Source organism: Zonotrichia albicollis, chromosome 15, assembly GCF_047830755.1.
Source record: "Zonotrichia albicollis isolate bZonAlb1 chromosome 15, bZonAlb1.hap1, whole genome shotgun sequence".
NCBI classification, from domain to species: Eukaryota; Metazoa; Chordata; class Aves; order Passeriformes; family Passerellidae; genus Zonotrichia; species Zonotrichia albicollis.
In genome coordinates this window covers 3,138,194-3,158,632 of record NC_133833.1, presented here as the reverse complement: position 1 = coordinate 3,158,632, position 20,439 = coordinate 3,138,194, and the positions used below count along the sequence as shown (strand labels likewise).

Sequence of the window (20,439 nt, the reverse complement as noted above, 5' to 3'; positions counted from 1 at the left end):
CTCAGCTGAGATAAACTCACCTCAAATGTTCATTTTATGCCCTGGGAGAGTCCATGCCAAGAGGAGGTGAACACAAGCCAAAGCCTGCAGTGTCTCTGAGAAGGGAGGGAGGGGATGCTGTGCATTGCAGGGCAGTGTGGGACCCAAGGGATTGAACAGAAAAGCCCCAAAGACAATTTTATAACTGAAAAGGTGCCCTGAGAGGAATAAATGGTTTTATGCCTCTGTCAGAGTTAGTCACTGATCTGAGAGAGAGAGGTGTCTAATACAGACTCCATAAAGAACATGGAGTTTATGTGCTGGAACATTTTTTGCCAATTTGATCTGAATTCCAGCCTTTATTTTTCAAGAATGTTACCAGGCTGCACTAATACAGAAAGATGGTGAGGAAAAAGTAACACTGGGAGGTCAGAATTAAGAACTGGAGTTGCCCAGGGAACGACATAAAACAATAAAATTCAAATGCAGGCTGCACACCCCCACAAAGAGAGAAAATGGAGAAACTACAACAGAAAGAGCAGAAGAATTCAGTGTGTTAGAGAACTATCATTTAACTCAGGAAGAAGGCAGTTCCCAATGAATTAGGATTGAATTTCCAGATGTCTTTATGACATTTTAGTGGTTAGTGCAAGCAGAGAAAACGGAGAAATGATAATTAAGCAAACAAAAGCCATAAGGAGAATCAGCTTTTCTCTAACTGCCTCCTTTCTTTGTTGGATATAAAAATCTGTCAGCTTTCCTATGTCTGTTTTCAAAAAATAAATAAATGAAATGACAGTGGAATTAGGAATGTGTGGAGGACTTCAGGGCATAAGACATTCAAGAACAATGCTTGAAGGAAAAGGCTCTCTGTTCTGGTTTTGTAACAGCTTTGAACACAGATTTTAGCTGCAGATTGAAAGATCCCAAGGAGCTTGTTCCAAGGATGCATGAGGAAACTTCTAGAATCAACTTGGATGGTAATACAATTTACAGAACAGAAGAGAAACTGTAGCTAAAGCTGTGTAAAAGTAGTAATATAAACTGCAACTTTAGTGTTGATTGGAATTTTCATAAGTTTATATGGAAAAAACCAATCTATTTCTTTAGATTATTACCTGTAAATAAAATCTATCAACCCTGGGCCTCAGGGCAAGGCTCTTTATGGATCCTCCTGTGCAGCAGGTAAAATAACCTGGTTCTGCACAGAGCTGGTCAGGAGTATGGCCACAGGGATAATGAAAATAAACTTTCTGCAGCCCCATCAATTACTGCTATGCTGCATAATTACATAAACAGGCCCCAAAGCTGCTGCTGAAACCAATGGCAAAAAAAAAAAACTTCAACAGATAAAAATACTTCTTCAAGGCAACTTCTTTTTGAAGCAGTAAATACGTGCTTGTGTTCCAAGAACATTCTTGAGGCATCTTCTAGCAGGAACTTCTGGGAATGTTGTTAATTCACACCAATGCCTTGGTGCAGAACCCTGTGGGAACGTGGGGGATGAGCTGGGCTGCATGACCTACATCTTATCCCAAAAATCACAGCATGACAGGCTGCTCTGAGACCAACATCCCAGGGGCATTTCCTTCTATTTCTTACTTTCTAATTTCTTTTATCATTTCACAAACATTTACCTATTTTTTGGCCTTGTGTGTTGCTTAAGAGGCTTTGGCAAGCAGTCAGGAATTATTTCCAAGAGTGGTGGAGAAGCAGAGGCCGAGGGTAGTGAGTTAATAAAGCAGTGTGGGGAGGGTGGTGGAGTGCTGGCATGGGATGGTGCTTCTCAAACTCCATGAGGACATGCAGAAGCTGCTGGTTAAAAATGCAGCTCATTCCTTAATGGGTTTAATGCTAATCTCTACCAGGTGTTACCACTGGCTACCTGCAGAGCAGTGTTTCACCTGGATTCAGTCTCTGAGGCTGAGGGACAGGACAGGATGGTACCAGAGACCACTGAGCAGTCACTGCAGAAATCGCTCATTTTGGCTGATCTGTAAAATTCACAACACCCTTATGTTGATTACACCACACAAAACCAACAGGTATTTGTTTCCAGACCCTGAGGATTGCTGCAACTTCTTCACAAATGTCATGTACTTGTCAGCTGAGGCAATGGCTTTGTGACATTTCTCACGTGTCAAATACATACCAAATAATTTTTCCCTAAATTTTTTTAAACAAGGGTTAATTTTCCAGGCAATACATTCTCAGGAACATCACAGTATCACAAGTTGTGGTGTGTTTGGATGCCCTGCAGGCTCACTTCTTCCAGGAGATAAAAGCAGCACACACTGATTCTTACCCTGAAACTCAAATGCCACGTTTCCTGTTTTTACACTGTGAGCAAAAATGTTTTCTGTTAAAAAGTGGGAGGGAAGCAAAGCACTTTAGGCAAAAAGAAGTTTTAAGATTGGAAGACAATCACAGAATGGTTTGGGTTGGAAGGGACTTTTAAGACCATCCAGTTCCACCCCCTTCACTATCCCAGGTTGTTCCAAACCCTTTCCAGCCTGGCCTTGGACACTTCCAGGGATGGGGCAGCCCCAAGTGCCCCAGGAAATCTGTTCCTGCCTTATAAATACAGAAACACTTTCAAATGGGGTGTGTGGCTGGGTAATCTCACTCTGCACAAGAGACACAAAGGTAGAAACAGAGATAAAATTTAAACACTTTAGAAAGGTTTATCTTAGACAAACAAAACTATTCCAAACAAAACATTCCCCTGCTTGTCCTCCTTGTCCCCACACAAACTTTTCCAAGGCAGGGTCTGGTTTTTTTCTTAATTTTTCTAACAGGAAGGAGACAGATTTTCTTGGGCTTCTTGGGTGGGTCTCACAAGCAGAGGCTTTGCCTGCAGCTACCAAATAACTAAATCAGTGATATCAGCAGTGAGGATGAAACTGCCTTTACTGGTAAAGAATTAAAGGGTTCCTCACCTGAATATTATCTCCCTTGAGTCAGACAACCCTAACTAATTCCATGGTTGTTCCTTTCCCTCTCATGCTCACACAATGCAGAATGTTGATTTAAGTAATGGATTTACCAACACCAGGGGTTTGACTTCACACTACATTAGCATAAAAAGAATATAGGAAATAAATAATCTTTGATAAAGATTGCCCATTCTATGCCTGCCATGCACTTTACACCCAGTAAATTTTAAAGGATAATTTTCAAAAGAGATTTTTACCATCATTTTTGTTTGCAAACTCAGATTGCTACTACAGCAGGTAAGCAAAGCCTCTTTATTGCTGTCTTGAGAAAACCAACATTATTAAAATGTTCTTTTTTTTTCCCCCAATAAATTGTATTGCAAGACTCAGTACCAGGAAGGTTTATTTCACAGGAGGAAATGTGCTTTGTAAGAACAACTATGACAGTAACAAATTTGTTCCTATTTTCTCAATGTTACCTTGCACTGTGACAAAAGAACCAAGTTATCTCTAAGGCAGAAGGAAAGAGACAGCTGTTAAGCAAGTTCTACAGGGATGTCCTCCCACAGTGTTTGGGAGGCAAATATGAAGATTCAGGAAGTATTTAAAATTCATTAAAATATTAACTTAGGGTATGAAATACATAGAGATTGATTATCTAAGACTAACCTTTAAAAAGGCTTTCTTTTCCAGGGTATTCATTATGAATGGAGGAATTGCTGCAAGTAAGATAAAAAAGGGTATTAACCTTGGAGAGAATGGCCCTTTGTTTTCATTTTCTGAACTTTGTTTTCATTTAGCTGAACTAATGCCATAATACAATTTCCACAGCTTTTTGTCATTCATTCACTGAATTTTCATTTCACATTGCCAGCTAGATTGGTATTTACAAAGGTGAATAATAACATAAAATTAATAAGTAAAACCTGCAATTTCACAAGTAACTAAACCTGAGCTCAGTCATTTGGCACTGGCAGAGCACCTAAACCAACTCCAAGCAAGTGGAATTTGCTCCCATTCCTTTGCTCTCTGCATATTTTCTGCAGAAGCATCCCAGGAGCTTTTCCTGGGATCCCACATTTCCCTGGGGAAGTTCTAAACAGAAAGGAAGTTCTAAACACTGCCTGGGGAGCTGTAAGGGGATTTGAACCCTCAGGAAAATCTCAGCAGGGACTGATCAGAGTGCACAGGGTTTTTCCTTACCCATGCCAGGAGCAGCCATCAGGATCCTGGATATCACCACCTGGGCAATTGCCTGCTGAGCTGCTTTGGATGACTCACCCACTCTTTTTCCATTCTCATCCGTGACAGGAATTCCAAACTTGATTTCCCTGTTGAATAAGGGGTAAAAAAATAAAGCAGTGATGGATGTGAACTTATTTTTTCACCATTTTTTTGTCACCTTATCTTTGTTCCTTAAAATTGTCAGCTGTAAGAATTGGGTGGTTTATTTTATTTTCTAAGCGAGTCTGTTTGTAACATTCCTTGGCACAAGAAAAAAATCCAAAAGGCAGAGAAAGATCAAGGAAAAATGTGTTGAGAAGTTAAGAACTGAATATTTGTAACAGCAATCTGCTGCTTGAGTCTGGTCTCAGCATTCCAAGGGGGAAAAAAGAGATGATTTTCTGTGTTTCACAGAAGGGAGAGGTCCTTTTACACATAAATTCAGAAAAGTGGAATTTTCTGGACTGCTCTGGAAGTGGAGCCTGTCCTATCTGACAGCTCATGGAACACAGGAAGATTATTTTCACTGAGTTGAAACAGAAGGCTCTGTGAAAATTCCCCCCTGGCATTCTAGTCTGAGCTGTCATTTCAACCATGAAGAATATACTTGAAAGTATAAAAGGAGGCACAAACCAAACCATGTTTCTGTAACTGAACTATTCTCTATTAGATCTTTTGCTCAAGTGCAGGGTTAGGTGTTAAACTCACACTGGCAGAAGCACAGAGAACAGCAAATATCCTCAGGACTGCCTTTATTCTTCTCTTCAGATTTTACAAAAGATAAAATGCTACCACAGATAACTTCCATTGTAAAGTCTAAATATTCCCTTTTCTGCCCAGAACCTTGTGTTTATAATAGGATGCTTTAAATTTGCTTTTCCCTACTACTATTCTATTCCTAGTCAAATCACAACACAGAAAAAAAGTTTGTTTCTGACAAGCTGCACATTTTTGTCACCTCAATGATTAAACAGAACTGCAGAGCCTGACTTCTATGACTAAGCTCTGCAGGTGGGATTTCAAGCACCATTTTTGAAATGACTGTTTTTCCCAAGTGTTGCTGCTATTCAAAGATCCATGTGATCAAAGTTTTGAAGGAACCAGTAACTGGTTTCTGAGATCCAAGACTGAAGAACTCTTTGGTATTTATCTGAAGAGAATTATTATGTTCTGTTTTATAGCTGTTACAAACAACCAGTCAAAACCTCATGCATGAGGTTTCTGCAAGGCTCTGAAACAAGCTAAAGATACAAAATGTGCTTTATTTAGTAACTTGCTGATCTACCAACTGAAAAACATCTTTTTTTTCCAGCATGAGTGATCTTTGTTCTTTTTCCTACCTTTGTCTCATTAGTGGAATATTGATGCAGTTGGCAGCAGCAACAGCAGCAAAAGGAACAAACCTCCCTACGAGAGGCGAGACGCGCTGGAAAACACAGAGACAGGGGAGAAAAAAGGAAAATAAAAATATACATAATCATTATCTTCACTGAAATGCTTCAGCTGGTAGTGACAGACCAGATTTTTTTCCTTTACATTAAAATCCAGTGAAAACTCACTGGTGGGGCAGAGGCAGAACAAGCTTCAAACAAGAAATAAGTCAAAAATGCTTCTCTCAGGAGTGAGTAGGGACAGGAGAGTAACAAAACCATTCTGAGTTTAGTAGCATCACAGGGAAGTGTAATTAAAACTCCAATTAATTTCCCAAGTGCTATTAGATGCCCTGAAAGGTGAAAAAGAAACTGGCAAAAAGGCACCTTATCAGACAGAGTCTGCATGAACCTAACATGGGCTGTTTGACAGATATGCACAAACCCATCTCTATACAGGGAAAAAACAAAGCTGGGATCTAAAGAAAGGAGCAGCCATAACAACTCCACAGTGGGAGCTGTGCATGCCACAGATACAGCAGAGGAGAATGAGCTGGGAGCTCCTCACAGGACATCACAGTTTAGTAAGAATAGACAAAAAATACCATCAATACCTTAGCTAGGGAATTAAGTCCTAAGGCTGTAGCGACAGCACCTGTGGTGGCAGAAACATAGGCAGTTCCCAGCTGGCTAAAACAGAAATCAAAATGTTTGTACATGCACAGCTACATTGAAAAACAATTACATTTTACACACACAGTTATGCCCCCCAGAAGTTAAATAGGATTTCCTGTGCTACTGCAATAAGGTGGGGATGGAAGATCTAAATGGGAACTGAATCAAACACTTGGATTTCACTAGCAGTAAAAATCATATTCAAGCCACACTGTAATACTGAATCAGGTTCTGCTGGTTGTGCATTGCTGCCTGTTCAGCATTTTCTCAGGTACCTGAAGGAACACCTTGAAGGGTTAGTTCTTTATTTAATTTCCTAATTGCTTAACCTAGTAAAATCAGTTTGGATTTCCAAGGCCTTGTCTATAATAGTCATTAAAATAACCATACCAAACCCCATACACCCAGACCAGCTGTGCTGCAAACACTCAAATCCAACCCAACCTGCCCCAAACCACACTTTACATACTTCCCAGCTAGGAGGTGTCTCCAGATGCTGGAATTCACAGTTTGCTCCCAGACATCTTTAAACAAGTCAGCCCCAAAACCAGAAAGTCAAGTACTGCAATTCCAGTTTTCTATTCATAGAATCATAGAATGGTTTGGGAGGAACCATGGAGTTCATTCCATTCCACCCCTGCCATGGGCAGGGACACCTTCCACTGTCCCAGGCTGCTCCCAGCTCCATCCAGCCTGGCCTTGGGCACTGCCAGGGATGGGGCAGCCACAGCTTCCTTGGATAACTGTGCTAGGGCCTCACCACCCTCACAGGGAAGACTTTTTCTGTTTATCTAACCTAAATTTCCCCTCTTTTAGTTTGAGATGTCTTGCTTTCCTCATCTATTTAATCTCTTTCCCAGCCATCAAGTAGAAACAAGCACAGACCAGGGGAAGGAATCTCTTTTAGTAAATGAACCCTCAGTGTGGGGTGTGCTGGCACCACAGTGACACAACTAAAGGCCCCCACAAAATATCAGCTTAGAAATGTCCTGGTAGGACACGAAACCGATGAGGAAAACTTGCAAATGTTTTGAAACACTGACTCCTGTTAAATCCTGCTAAGTGCTCTTGATCAAAGTGCTCAGGCTTGTCTTTAATGGCAGAAATGGAGTTCTCAGCTCTGCCCTTCTCAGACTTCTCATCTGTGCATATCAAATGAATAATTAGTACAGATGGAAAAACTTATCCCTGTCTCATCTCAAACTTTAATGCCCAACCATTTTCATGTACACCAGAGAGCCATTTCTACTCATCAGAATGATGAGGTTCAGTGCCTGACCTGACAGAGATGGGGGCATCCCCACTCCTGTTGGTGTAGTTCACTATAGCATTGAAGGACTGGTTGATCCACTGCCAGAAAAGCACGGCTGGTGTCGTTCTTAAAAAGAAAAACAATTGTTATTATTGTTATTAAACTCACAGTTGAATTAACAGCACAAGAAAATGATGAGAAATCAAGAAAAGCCACTGCAAGCAGTAACCATGCAGAAGTTCTTGCTTATTTGAATGCAACAATACAGTCAGTGAGATACTGATACTTGATAGTCAGAGTTATTTTAGAAGAAGAATTTTAAAATCACCTAGTTTTGAACCTGAATAATACTGCAAAGAAAAGGGAGAGAGCTTCTCTAAGTGTTATAGATAATAACAGAACAAACAGTTTGCAGGAGGCAGTGCTTGGGAATGGGCACCTGTCCTGGGGGTTTGATTCATCCTCTTGACTATGATTTAAAGCACACATTTTATAAACACCACCCAAAACTGGGGTGTGTGTCAGGAGTTTGTACAATCTCAGCATCCAAAAGGCTGCTGCTGTTTCCTCTGACCTCCCACCAGTTCCTGCATCCTGTGTCAAAAATTGAGGCTGCTAAAAGAGCACTGGCTCTGCTTCAGGGGGCTTCACTGTCCTGGAGATTCCAGAACCACTGAGGAAGTGCAGGGGAGCTGCAGAAACTCCACAACCAATGGCCATGTCTACAACAGTAACCAAAATCAACCATACCAAATGGATTGAAGCATTGCGAGTACTCACGGGGCAGACAGAACATCCTGCATGCCAGCAAGGCTGGAAATTCCCAGGGATCTCCTTCTCTTTGTCCTCCACACAGATGGGATTTTGGAACATTTCCCAGTTTGAGGGAAAGTGGGATGGTGAAGGAGAAGGGCTAAGGGCTTATCTCAAAACTACTTCTAGAAAGAACCGTTAATCAACGGGAGGGAATGAGGAGAGAGAAGAGGAAAAGGAAGGAAAATTTCACATTTAAAAAGATTTACAATAAATCTTTGAACAATAACATTGATTTTCAGTTCTCTAATTCTCTCAGGCAAATGTTTGATGTGTTTTACTGCCCTCTCTCACCTGTAGAAGGTCATCATGCAGCCTGTGATAGTCATGTTCATGGGCACCTGGGCTGACATTCGGCCGATCACGAACATCTTCTCCCCAGTGTCGGGGTGAAAGGCTGAATCATAAATGTATTTTGCTCTCCACAGCTCATCTTCTGTCAAGCCAGGTGCCACAATACCTTGTCTTGGGACAGGTTAAGAGACAAGACAACAGCAAAAAGAACAAGTGTTATAAAATGCTGCAAACGCCCGTGAGAGGCAGCAGAGGATTTGGGGATGTTCACCCTCAGTGAATGGAGACTCTCAGAGAGCTTGTAGAGATTTGTCAGCTTTTAAATGGATTGGTGAAATAAAAAGAATTAGAACAACCAGCAGTGGTGGTGCTGGCTGAGTCTATTTACTCAAAGCTGCACTCAGGCTTTAGAGCTAAAATGTGGAGCCAAAATCTCTGAGGTCATTAGTGTGAAAGGATGAAAATTCACTTTGAGAGTATTTAAGAAACCAACTGCTCCAAATGCTACACATAAGAGGAAGTTTTAAGCTTTGTTGTCATATTAACTACCTTCAGAATTAGACTCTTCTGTATTTCAGAATCCTTAAGAGGGACATAACTTCCCCATCCATTAGCAAATTTGATTAAAAATAAAAGGCTTTCAAGCTCTGAAGTGGGAATAAGCAGTTACAATGAATACAGTGTTTTAAGTATTTCCTTTTAAATATTTCACTATGTACCTAGCATTGACTTGGACTTTTTGGGACCAGTAGTAGAAGTAGTCAATGTCATACCTGTAATCATGCACAATTTTTTTTGCCTTTTCCAGTGTGGCATTGGATAACAAAATATTCCTGGGGTCTGTGACAGTGAAGAAGTGATTGGCTCGTCCAGCAAAAGTGCTTTGATCCCATCGAGGCTCCTTGATATTAATATTTAATGGCAGAGATGGTGCCATCTTCAAAAGCTCTGCCAAGAAAACATCAGCATTTGCAATTCAAAACACCACTCATTTCCTAATGTATTTAGAACCTGCAAGATGAAAAGTGGCCACATTTAGAGTAAAAAACCCAGAGAACAAGCACCAAAGAATTTGCAGAACAGGGGTTTAAAGGTATAAACCTGCAGAAATGCTTCTGTGTCCAGTGCCACAAAATGTTTACACATTATTTATTACCTTTGTACAAATACCTGAGGATGAGGCAGATGCAAAGGAAGCACAGAAATTTATTAATAAACAGACATACCAAACAACAATATATTAATCAGAAAGTGCTTTACTTCAGTGATGAATTATTGTTTGTTGAAAATAATGTATTGAAGGGAATGAGAAGTCAACTATTTCAAGAGATGCCTTAAGTCCTACAAAGTGCAGTGACAGATGAAATATTTAATGAAATTCAGTTAACTTCTCTGGAGTAGCAAAACAAACCGAAAATTAGGAAACCAATTTATTTTAATAAATGTTGTTTCTCTAAACCCATGTTTTAACAAAACAGAGATTATATAATGCAACAATTGCTACATTAAGAACACATGACCAGATCTCCTAATGATATTTCAGAGATGGTTAAAGAACTACAGTGAAGGACACTGAGGAGTTGTGCATTTATGGGGCATAAAGCTCAGAAAAGCAAAAATTACTTCAGGATGACTAAGTTCACTTCAACATCTAATGAAAAAAGGACAGCCCCTCCACAGCACAAGTGTATGGATTTTAACTTTCTTAAAAGAAATTTTTGCAACAAATTCAACCACCAGTGGGAAAAAAATCCTCCTCCAAATAATGCTTGTTTCAAATGGCAGAAAGAATTTGGATCTACATAAACCCATTTTTATATATTTATAAATAAAGATTCAATTTTAGATGAACTTTAAGGTCCCTCCCAACCCAAATCCTTCTGTGATCCTATGGTACAGAACATGAATAGATCTGGCAGGGGAATCTGAGCTTTTCCCCTTTTCTCAGCGACATTTCCCTCACTGATAAGTTCATTATTGTACAGCACAGTTTATTAGCAGGGTTATTTTCATGGGTACCTCTCTCAACCAGGAATGCTGCAGGATGAACACAGAAAAAAGCCTCAGGACAGATTTGGAGAACAGATTTTTCATGCACAGCATCTCAACAGGAGATGCTCCTTAGTTTCTTTTCCTTTTCTTAGTACTTTGCCATTAAACAACTCCCTCCTGTGAGCAGTGCTGTGTTGTGAATTAACAGTCCATCTTCTGGTCTAAAATGGGAACTGCTGGTTTTGCAAAGCCCTATGAAGGCAAGTGCACTCATTTATTCACACCCTCTTTTCCACCAAAATAAAGATAAAAATCAGGACATTAGGGCTGGTAACTTGTTCTGTGACTGCTTCCCTTATTTGCAGGAAAGTTCAAGTGTAAATATTTTCTAATTAAATTATCCATTTCATTAAGAAAGATTAAAGCTGCTTTAGGATGCTTATGATAATCTGGTTAAAGCTGTCTAATGAATGCTGAATAAAGCAGTGCATCCATAGAAGCTTTTTTCTTTCTTTTCATTCTGGGTAATTCTTTTCATTCTGATTAGAATATACACTACTGGCTTCTCTGGGAATTCCCTTTATTTACTTCTGATACCTCTGTTCAAAAGCCAAGTCCCTCAGTAATAAGAAATCTAAACATTAAGGATCTGCCTTTATTGCAGATCAATTCAGGATGGTTGCAGTCTGAAACAATCAGAAAAGGTGAATGTACAGAACACAGGAGATCAAACACATCCTGCCTTCATCCCCTCCCACTTCATCCACTCTGTGTCTGCTCTGATGATCCTTGACCCAGGTGAGCTGATGGAATTTACTATCTTGGCAGGAAACTAATGCAGCAGAGAGATTGTACTGGAGGGAAAGAAACTCCTGCAGCTGCCCAGCTGGGGTGACCTGCTGGAAAACTGTCGGGTTTTTGCGGCTGTTTGAGGGGCCTAGAAAGGCCCGTGGTGGCCTTGGGGCAGCCCGCGTATCGAAGGACGAGAAGAGGCTTCAGTTCTTCTTTCGGTTTTTATGTTTATTAATTGTTTATCTATAAGATTTTCTTTCAGCCCGACAGAGCTCTGCTCAGCAGCCAGCCATGAGCACACTGTGCTGCCTTCTGTACAGCCACTTATCTTTATACCCATTGTTACGTGTACAATATTTATCATTTTTCCCCAATACCATTTATTCTTATTACTCGGTGCACTCTCAGTAATAACCAATCCAAAGGTGCCACCATCACCAAAGAAGATGGAGGAGAAGAAGAAGAAGGACAGGACACACCCCAATTCCTCCATCTTACTTCTCTAAACCCCCCTGTACATAAATCCTAAACCCTGTGTCTCACCCTCTAATTAACTGATCCCTTCACCATTCACCCCGGTGAAGTCCTCTTATCTTCATACAGGTGTTGTCTCCTGTGTAGGATCAAAGTCCAGCCACCAGACACTTCTGGAACATTCCAGGACTCCCGGGCCCCCCAAGGGTGGTCTCGGTGGCCCGGCATCTCAGGACTCAGATCCTGAGATCCCACAGAAAACAGCTCTGAGTCCTGCTGGACAGTGAGCTCTCCATGACCAGCAGTGTCCTGGTGACCCAGAGTGCCAACAGGAGCCTGGGGTGCATTGGGAAGAGCATTTCCAGCAGGTCAGGGAGTGATTCTGCCTCTCTGCTCAACCCCTTGAGGCACCTCTGGGCTGCTGTGTCCAGCTCTGGATGCTCAGGACAGGGAGCTCCTGGAGCAGATCCAGCAGAGGCTGCGGAGCTGAGGAAGGGCCTGGAGCATTTCTGTGCCCAGGAAAGGCTGAGGGAGCTGGGGCTGCTCAGCTGGAGGGTCCCTGGGTGTCCCTGGGTGCAGAGGAATGGGCAGGGACTGAGCCAGGAATGGCACAGGAGGCACAACTCTGCCCTGGGCACTGCCTGAGCCCTGGCACAGATCTTCCAGATGTTTCCATGCTTTTCCTTCCTCTGTTACCCATCCTAGCCAGACTCAGCTACCACAGACAGGTCAGCACAGGTTTGGTCTCTCTTTCTCCTTGTAAATCTACAAAGCAGGCTTAGTGCTGCTGCAGCAGCAAAAAGCAACCCAGCAGGAAAATGGAAAATATCCATTAATTCATGTGCTGCAACAAAAAATCATGCTTGAAATGTCTGTTTAAAAAAGGTGGGAACAGAGAACATGGAGTTCACTATTACTAATCTTAATAAAGGACATTCAATCCTGCACAGGATGGGGGGTGGGACAGCTGCCCACCCTGCAAAAGGGTTGAATCTCCTGTAAAAAGGGGTTTAAATTTTAGGTGGCAGCTATTTAGGTACACAAATCCATTTTCTTCTCTCAGTGATGGGGCTGACCTGCCCTTTTAGCAGATAAGTAGGAACAATGCTGGTCCAAAGAACTTGTAACACACACAGGGGAGTGTAAAAGTTGAGATTTGGAGACAGGTAAAACTTGCAGTGAAGTAAAAAAGGTGGCTGAGTTTGCCAGTCACGGGACTCTGAATCACAGACCTGTTACAACAGTGCCTAAGAGAACCAGGGAATTTCTGTCTTGAAAACTCAGAAGTTTTCCAGCAAAATATTTTTACAACAAAAGCCCCATGTCTTGTTTTAAAGAGACTGCATAATGCTACTCATGACTCATCAGACCCCATTAGTAAATGCTGAAAATGGAAATAAATCCCATAAAGCAAAACCTTAAGCTAATAAGTGCTGATAGACTTCAAAGGGATCCCTTATAAAACAAAATATCCAACTAAAGTAAAAGTGCCAACTGCACAAAAAAGGTTTCATCAATATATTGTCTAACAGCCATAGTCATCATCATAAATTAGGTGGCTTTTTTTAAAGTTTCATTTTTTATTTAAACTGTAAGAAAGAGGTGCATCACCCTCAATTTAAGTTGCTGCAACACTGTTTTTACCTACCTGTCACCTTAATTTTCAGATACAATTTCAGAGAGGAGCTGCTGTTTGCATAATCCATTCAAATACTTAGTAATAAAAGCACTGGAATAAAACTACTTAGGATTTAATTATTATTTTAACTACAATGCTTTGTCAAGGGTGGAACTCCACTACTTTCAGTGATCTAATTTTCCCTCTGTACTAAGTGTGCCCAAGATTTAAGTTCTCATTATCCGTAATCGAATTGGGTACAGAAAAAATAAAGGACATTAGGATGAAATAAAACTTAAATAAATCCATATGAACCTTGAGATAAGCTGAAAGTTTGCAAAGGTACTGGAAAGCGAAAGCACAATAAAGACAAAGATAAAACTGTTTGTTTTGTTACAATCAACAAATGAAGGCAAACTACCCAACCATTAATTAATTAATTAAGGTGCCCATATATGTAAATACCTGAATTTATTGCTCCCACCTGCTGCTACCCAGAAAATACCAAATAATCCTGAAATAGGATAAAATTTCAATCAACAGCACCTTTACTTTTAATGTGGAAGCAGCAAAACTGCCCAGGCAATGTGCTCTTCTCCACAAACAAAGGATTTGGGAAACAATATGAATTTTACAAACACATCAGTTGTTGTAATAATCCCTACTGAAATGTCCCTTTGAGGCTGTGTTCACACAGGAGGATCAGCACTATTGGAAAGGATAAAGAATGACATTGAAACACAGGCAAACAATTAAAAACTCTTATGGAAAATGTGCAGTAAGGGAGAAGATTACCCCTATTTCCACTATTTCACATAACAGATCAATTAGGAAGGTATTGAACAGAACCACTTGTACCTGGAAACCCTGCAGCTGCTTTCCCCAGCAAATTAAAGCAGCACTGAAGGCTGGACTATGCTCTCTGGCACATTCATATCTCTGAACCCTTCCAGTTTCCAAAGCAGAGCAGCCAAACCCTGCCTGGTGCTGTGCTGGGGGATTGTCTGGCTGAGCATCAGCTGGGCTGGCCAAATCCTGAACAATGCCAGGGCTGGCATTCTCGTGACCAGGGACATTTTTTGGCACTCTTTGTCTCCCCAGCACTCACACAGGGGTTTGATGATCTGTGTGTGGCTCCTCCTATGCACCACATTTTCAGAGTCATAACTGATGGTGATGAAGTTTTTCCTCAGCACATGGCTGTGTTTTCCTCCAGTGAGGAAAAGTTGAGAGAATTGGGAATGCTCATTGTGGCCTTGCAGTGGCTGAGGGGAGCTCACAGGAGAGATGAGGAGAGACTTTTCACAAGGGCCTGGAGGAGCAGGACAACTGAAACAGAGCAGGGTTAGATTGGATATCAGGAAAAAAATCCTTCCCTGTGAGGGTGGTGAGGCTCCCAGAGAAGCTGTGGCTGCCCCTGGTCCCTGCAAGTGTCCAAGGCCAGTCTGGGTTACCCTGGTTTAGTGCAATGTGCCCTCCCTGCCCACAGCAAATTTCTTGCCATCTCTGATCAGATGGAACCATCTGCCAGTCCATGTTCTAAAGTTTAATACTAATGTTAACTGGGGGAAATAAAGGGCTTCAGAATAAGTGAGAGAGCCTGCCTTAACAAAATAATTACAGTCAAAACCTGCACAAAGTCTGATCAACAATTTTGGTACAAAGGCTACATTTAGGTTTTCCACAGAACCAGCAATAACAGAAGACTTTAAACCTTGTTTAAAGGTTAACAGCAGCAGTTGCAACAATTGTACAAAATGCAGATTCAGGAGTTGTCAGGAGTTCAACTCTCTGCTGGTCCTTTACAAAGTTTGTCTTTTAAACATCTCATTTGAAGGTCATGCATCCACTTTTCAAACCAAAGCAACAGTGAGAAGAGTAGCAATGACTATTTCATTTATTTCACTCCATTTTGAACAACCCAGATATTTGATAACTTATTTTAAATTGTGTTGCATGGCTGAACAATCCAGATGGGCAAATGATCTGTGAAATTCTGAGCAACTTAAACTCATGCAGCAGGGCACAAACGATGAAATGCAGCTTTGCCACCTTCCTTGGAACCATTTTATTTTCTTATGTTATTGACACCTTGTATTTTAACCTTAGCCTTGAAAAACTCCACTCCAAAATTACGAATTTTCGTCAGTTTCTTTACAGAATCAGCTAGAACTGGGACTAGAGCGACAGAAAAGGAAATTTCATGATGATGTAAGTGTGAATCCTACTAAAGTGAATTTCACATCCAAAAGCAGGGCAGATATAATTGTGATAATGCTCACTGTGACATTTGACTTCTTGGTGCCCAGCTCCCAAACTGCCACCTCCTGCTACAAAGCACGGGATGAGCTGAGTAATCCAGCTTAAAACAGAATTCCAACCAGCCTGAACAAATGCTGAAAGAAAGGTGTAACTTTTGTGCTGTCCTTTACCAGGACTTAGACCCATAAGTTCTGGGGAGGTAAAGGTGCTCAGGTCAGATAATGATTCACAAAATCTTCTGGAGACAACTAGGAATTCTTTTTTAAAGAACAAGAGTGAGGCTTTTCCCTGAAAACCCAGTAAAAATAGAAGATAACAGCAGAACCTTTCTTCACAGAATCCTTTAGAATAAGAATAGTTCAAAAGCTAGAGCCAGGTGCTGCTGCTATTTCATGTGTGCACTGGGAGAGACAAAAATAAAGATTTGAGACACTTAAGCCCCTACATCTCCATTCTTTAAAGCACTGCCTTAACAATTTGATGTCCAGCTCTCAGTGCCTTGTGCTGGGAAATGAGAGGCAGCCTGGAAAATCCTGAGGTAGAGAAAAGTACCTGCTGCTAGAAAATGGGGAGAACAGCTTCTCTTCTTCCTTCTCTCTGTAAATCAAAGTGCCCACAGCTGCTTGTTTTTGCAGAGCTGAGTTCTGAAACATTTCCCTTGCCACTTTGATAGAGAAACACTCCAGAGTCCTGCTAGGCCTCTTTATTCCTCAAGTAACACATTGTTCTTTTTTGGGGGCTCCTTTGTCTGAACAAACTCAAGATTTTTCTTTTCCAGTGCTTAATTTTCCACAATGCCCACCCAAAGTGTTGTTATGTTGGCTTAGGAGAAAAGACAGGAAATAAACCTCCCTCTGATTAGGAAAAAGTGACCTGTTCTACTTTAAAACCACAGAACATTGGCAAAGCAACAGCAGAAAGGCAAATCCATGTTTTAATTGCTGTGGCAAAGAAAGGAACACAAGGCCTTCTCCAGGGATGTCACTCATGGCAGTTAATTAGTTCAGATGGGAAGAACTAATTGACTTTCTGGGGAAAAAAGCACTTTTGTGTGGTGGCAAAGAGCACATGTGACACTTACCAGGGTCTCTATTTGCAGGACATTTGCTGCCACAGTTTGGAATAAGCAGCACAGCTGATGGCTGGGAGTCTGATGCAATGTACTCACACCAAATGTTAAAAACACTTGCCAAGTTTTTCTTACTCAAGGCACCTTCCACCAGTAAAATGCCTATTTAAATCACCAGGGGAAAAAAAAAAATGCCTGCACTGTGATTTTTCCTACTGCAATCCTACATGGAATGCTGGAGAAGGCAAAGCATGGCAACACAAGATGCTTGGTTTTTCTTTCTTTTTTTTTTTTTTTTTTTTGCTTATAAATGTACATCCCACTTGTAGCCTAGCAACAAAAGCAGCAGCCAGGGTGAGACGAGCCTGCTGCTGGGGCTCTCTCCTCAAAACAGGAGCCATCTTTGGCGTGGAACTTGACCAGAGATTTCATCATTCTGCATTAAAGCCAGCTCCAGATGTTAGAGGTGCCTGCAGCCAGCTCAGCTCTGTCAGCTCTGCTTTGCCACCTCCTCTCCTCTGCATGAGGCACGTCCAGAGACACTGCATGTGTTCAGCTCATCTCCACATTCAGGAGAATAAACCTCCTGTGCTAACCAAGGTTAGTGCAACCTCTCATTTCAGTGCTGACTGCTGCAAGCTTCTTTCTGCTCCTTGTGTTTTAACCCCCACCAATAAACTGCAGTAGCTTTGGCTCTACCCCAGGTGTGTTCATGGCTCTCTTATGTACTTTTCACTATTTCATTTAATTTTTCTGTCCAGGTGATATTTCAATTGCATGTTGGCACAAAGCCAATCCTCACCCCACTCAGCAGTATAATAACAATAGATTATTTATAATATAATAAATTAAAAAAAATTATTAATACTCATATTTAAAATTCTGTCTCTGACTACCAGGTGTCTGACCTTGGAGTTATCTGGCGATTTCCTCCCCTGGAAGTGATGATCCTGCAGCAGGGAGCCTTGTCTCTTGCAGGCCTGGAATCGGTGCTGCTGTCACGCAATCCCTGTGACACAGACAGCGCTGCTCAGGGGACAGCGAGTGGACAGGGACACGTTTTGGGAGCTGTTTCGTGTGCAGGGAGGAGGGGGCTGTGACAGCCCCACACTGCCAGCATCCAGCTCCCACAGGGACAGGGTGGCCCATGAGGCTGGGACCCTGGGGAGGTGACAGGGGTGACACACACAGAGCTAGGCCCCGAGGGATGCAGGGGATCACACACGGGGCTGGAGCTCTGTGGAGGGCACAGGGTGACAAAACAGATCAGGGGTTCTGCAGGGTAAAGGAGGTGACACACGGGGCTGGTCCCCCGTGGAGGGTCTGGAGGAGGCAGATGGGGCTGGTGCCCTGTGGAGGGGCCTGGGGTGACAGACGGGGCTGGGTCCCTGTGGAGGGGCCTGGGGTGACAAATGGGGCTGGGTCCCTGTGGAGGGGCCTGGGGTGACAGACGGGGCTGTTTTTTGTGGAGGGGCCGGGGGTGACAGAGGGGACTGGGTCCCTGTGGAGGGGCTGGAGGAGGCAGACGGGGCAGAACCCCTGAGGAGGGAGAGAGCTCACAAACAGATCAGGGCCTCTGCAGGGGTAACAGAGGTGACACATGCGGCTGGGCTTCTGTGGAGGGGCCGAGGCGACACTGAGGGGGCCTGCTCCCCTGTGAAGGCGAGAGAGCAACACAGGGCGCTGGGTCCCTGTGGAGGGGATTGAGGTGGCAGATGGAGCTGGGTCCCTGCCTGGCCAGCACAGTACACAGCACTTGGGAGCGCCACCGGCTCCTCCGCCCGTCCCCGGCCGCAGCCCATCCCCGCGGGGACTGCCCGGCCCCGGCCCCGCTACTCACCCGGCCCCGGCCCGGCGCCGCTCTGGCCCCGCTGCCCGGAAGAGCCTCGCTCGCTCGGCGCGGCGGGCGAGGGGCCGGGAGCCGCCGGGGCCGCCTCGCTCCGCCTCGCTCCGCCCCGCCGGGGCCGGGCCGGGCCGGGCAGGGCCGTGCGGGCAGCGCCCGGGGCCGCCCGCGCCTCCTTCAGCCCGCTGCCCTGAAGGCCCGGGGGTGGGTCGTGTTTCTCGCACAGTTACTGCCGTTAATTATTTAATGGAATATTTAATGGAATTTAATGGAATGGCGGGGACTCGCTGGGATCGGGAGGGTCCCACTGCTGGCCCCCCACAGCCCCACCAAGCCCACCGTGTGCCGAGAGAGTTTGCCCAAACCAGCGCTCCTTGTGATCTCTCTTGTGATTCTCTGTGGAACCCAGCCACCCTCTGAGTAAAGAACCTTTTCCTAATTTTCTCCCCTGACACAGCTCCAGCGATTCTCTCGAGTCTATCACTGGTCACAGAGGGCAGAGATCGGTGCTGCCCCTCCTGAGGAAGCTGCAGCCCATAAAATCACAGAATCACGGACTGTTCTGAGTTTATGGGACCCTGGAGGATCATCGAGTCCAGCCCCTCAGTACGGCCCCGAATGGCCCGTACAGGGACGGCGGTGAGGTCTCCCATCAGTCTCCTCCAGGCTGCACTGGATTGGGATTGTTGTTTCAGGGTTATTACCAGAAACCCAAGCCACACTGAGCCCCCAAACCTGGTGATGGGGTTCAATAAATTGCCACGTGTGAGGACAGCACAGCTCAGGAGGCTGCTCTGAAGGGCGCTCAAGTACGAGGCTTGTCACAGCGCCTGCACCTGAGGGAGGAGATAAAAACTCCATTAGCAGCCAGATAAGGAACATCCACGTGTCACTGTCACCTCCTGCTCACACACATCTTTCCCCAGTCGGGCTCCCAGCCCAGCCCTGGTGTGTGCCGTGGGCACTGGGAATGCAGCAGCTCTCAGGGCAGGATGTGTCTTCATCTCTATTTCAGCAATTCAGAGCTGCTGGCTCTCAGAAATGATGTTCTGGATGCAGCTGTGGAGAAGGAAACCGGCACAGGGACAAATGGAGGCCTCCCCATTGCCATTTTCCTTCTTCCTGTTATTCCCAGAATGGCTGGGCTGCTCTGACAGTGGAAACACTTTGGAATTTCAAACCTTCTGGTTTGTTTTTTTACTTCCTCTGAGGTTGACATCAGTCCTGTGCAACCTGAAGGACTGGCAGCTGTGCAAGCAGAGCAATCCTTCTTTTCAGCTCTTTGGATACAGGACTGACCTCCCTCTCCCTGCTCATTGCAGGACACTGAATGGGAATTTTATATTAAAAAGCCATGACTTTACTCAGGTATCAAGTGTTCGTGGAGTTGCAGTTATTGAAGAAATCTTTGCTGTTAATACTCAACTTCTATGAAATTATATATATATATATATTTCATAAAATAGAATTGTGTAGGCTGGAGTTTGTTTTCAGTTTTTAACTGAAAGCCAACTCAGTTCATGATTTTTTATAAAAAATTAAGAGTCAACCTTCATTCTGACACAGTCACATCCAATCTCAGATGTCTCCTGTTGTATTTCCCCTGTGGGTCCACAATCTAGAGATAAAAATATGTCAATTGCGGCTGCAAATATACCAAGTGAGAGTCCATCATGAAAGAATAAAAATTGGCACTGATATCCTTGCACTGCCAATGAAATTTGTGCACAATTTATATATTTCCCTGCTAATGTCTAATTCTTTTTAATCTTGTTGGTCGGCTCCCAGTCTGCATGACCAGTAACAGATCCAACACATTCATCTGTGGTGGTATCTGCCCATAACA

At 43.3% G+C, this 20,439-nt stretch overlaps 1 protein-coding gene and 1 long non-coding RNA gene across 4 annotated transcripts in view; one reads left to right on the top strand and one right to left on the bottom strand.

Moving 5' to 3' along the window:
- The window catches only part of SFXN1 (sideroflexin 1), a 22,359-nt gene extending 3,729 nt beyond the window's left edge, over nucleotides 1-18,630 (bottom strand). The window contains exons 1-10 of one of the 3 annotated variants that reach the window (XR_012582833.1): nucleotides 18,591-18,630; nucleotides 17,659-17,759; nucleotides 9,317-9,491; nucleotides 8,544-8,714; nucleotides 7,464-7,562; nucleotides 6,124-6,199; nucleotides 5,480-5,565; nucleotides 4,119-4,246; nucleotides 3,585-3,634; nucleotides 1,884-1,973 (exon numbers count right to left, since the gene is read on the bottom strand). Coding sequence is in view for 2 of the 3 variants with exons in the window: in XM_074552464.1 (XP_074408565.1) it covers nucleotides 3,585-3,634; nucleotides 4,119-4,246; nucleotides 5,480-5,565; nucleotides 6,124-6,199; nucleotides 7,464-7,562; nucleotides 8,544-8,714; nucleotides 9,317-9,480 (774 nt within the window). In the remaining variant the exon portion in view is untranslated. Of the gene's footprint in view, nucleotides 1-1,883; nucleotides 1,974-3,584; nucleotides 3,635-4,118; nucleotides 4,247-5,479; nucleotides 5,566-6,123; nucleotides 6,200-7,463; nucleotides 7,563-8,543; nucleotides 8,715-9,316; nucleotides 9,492-14,277; nucleotides 14,396-17,658; nucleotides 17,760-18,590 lie in introns of those variants that run through there. The other 2 variants (XM_074552464.1, XM_074552465.1) reach the window with 2 other exon arrangements.
- On the top strand, nucleotides 17,652-20,439 carry LOC141730969 (uncharacterized). Its single transcript, XR_012582834.1, has 2 exons — nucleotides 17,652-17,790; nucleotides 19,051-20,439. It is a non-coding gene; the product is annotated as an uncharacterized LOC141730969 (long non-coding RNA).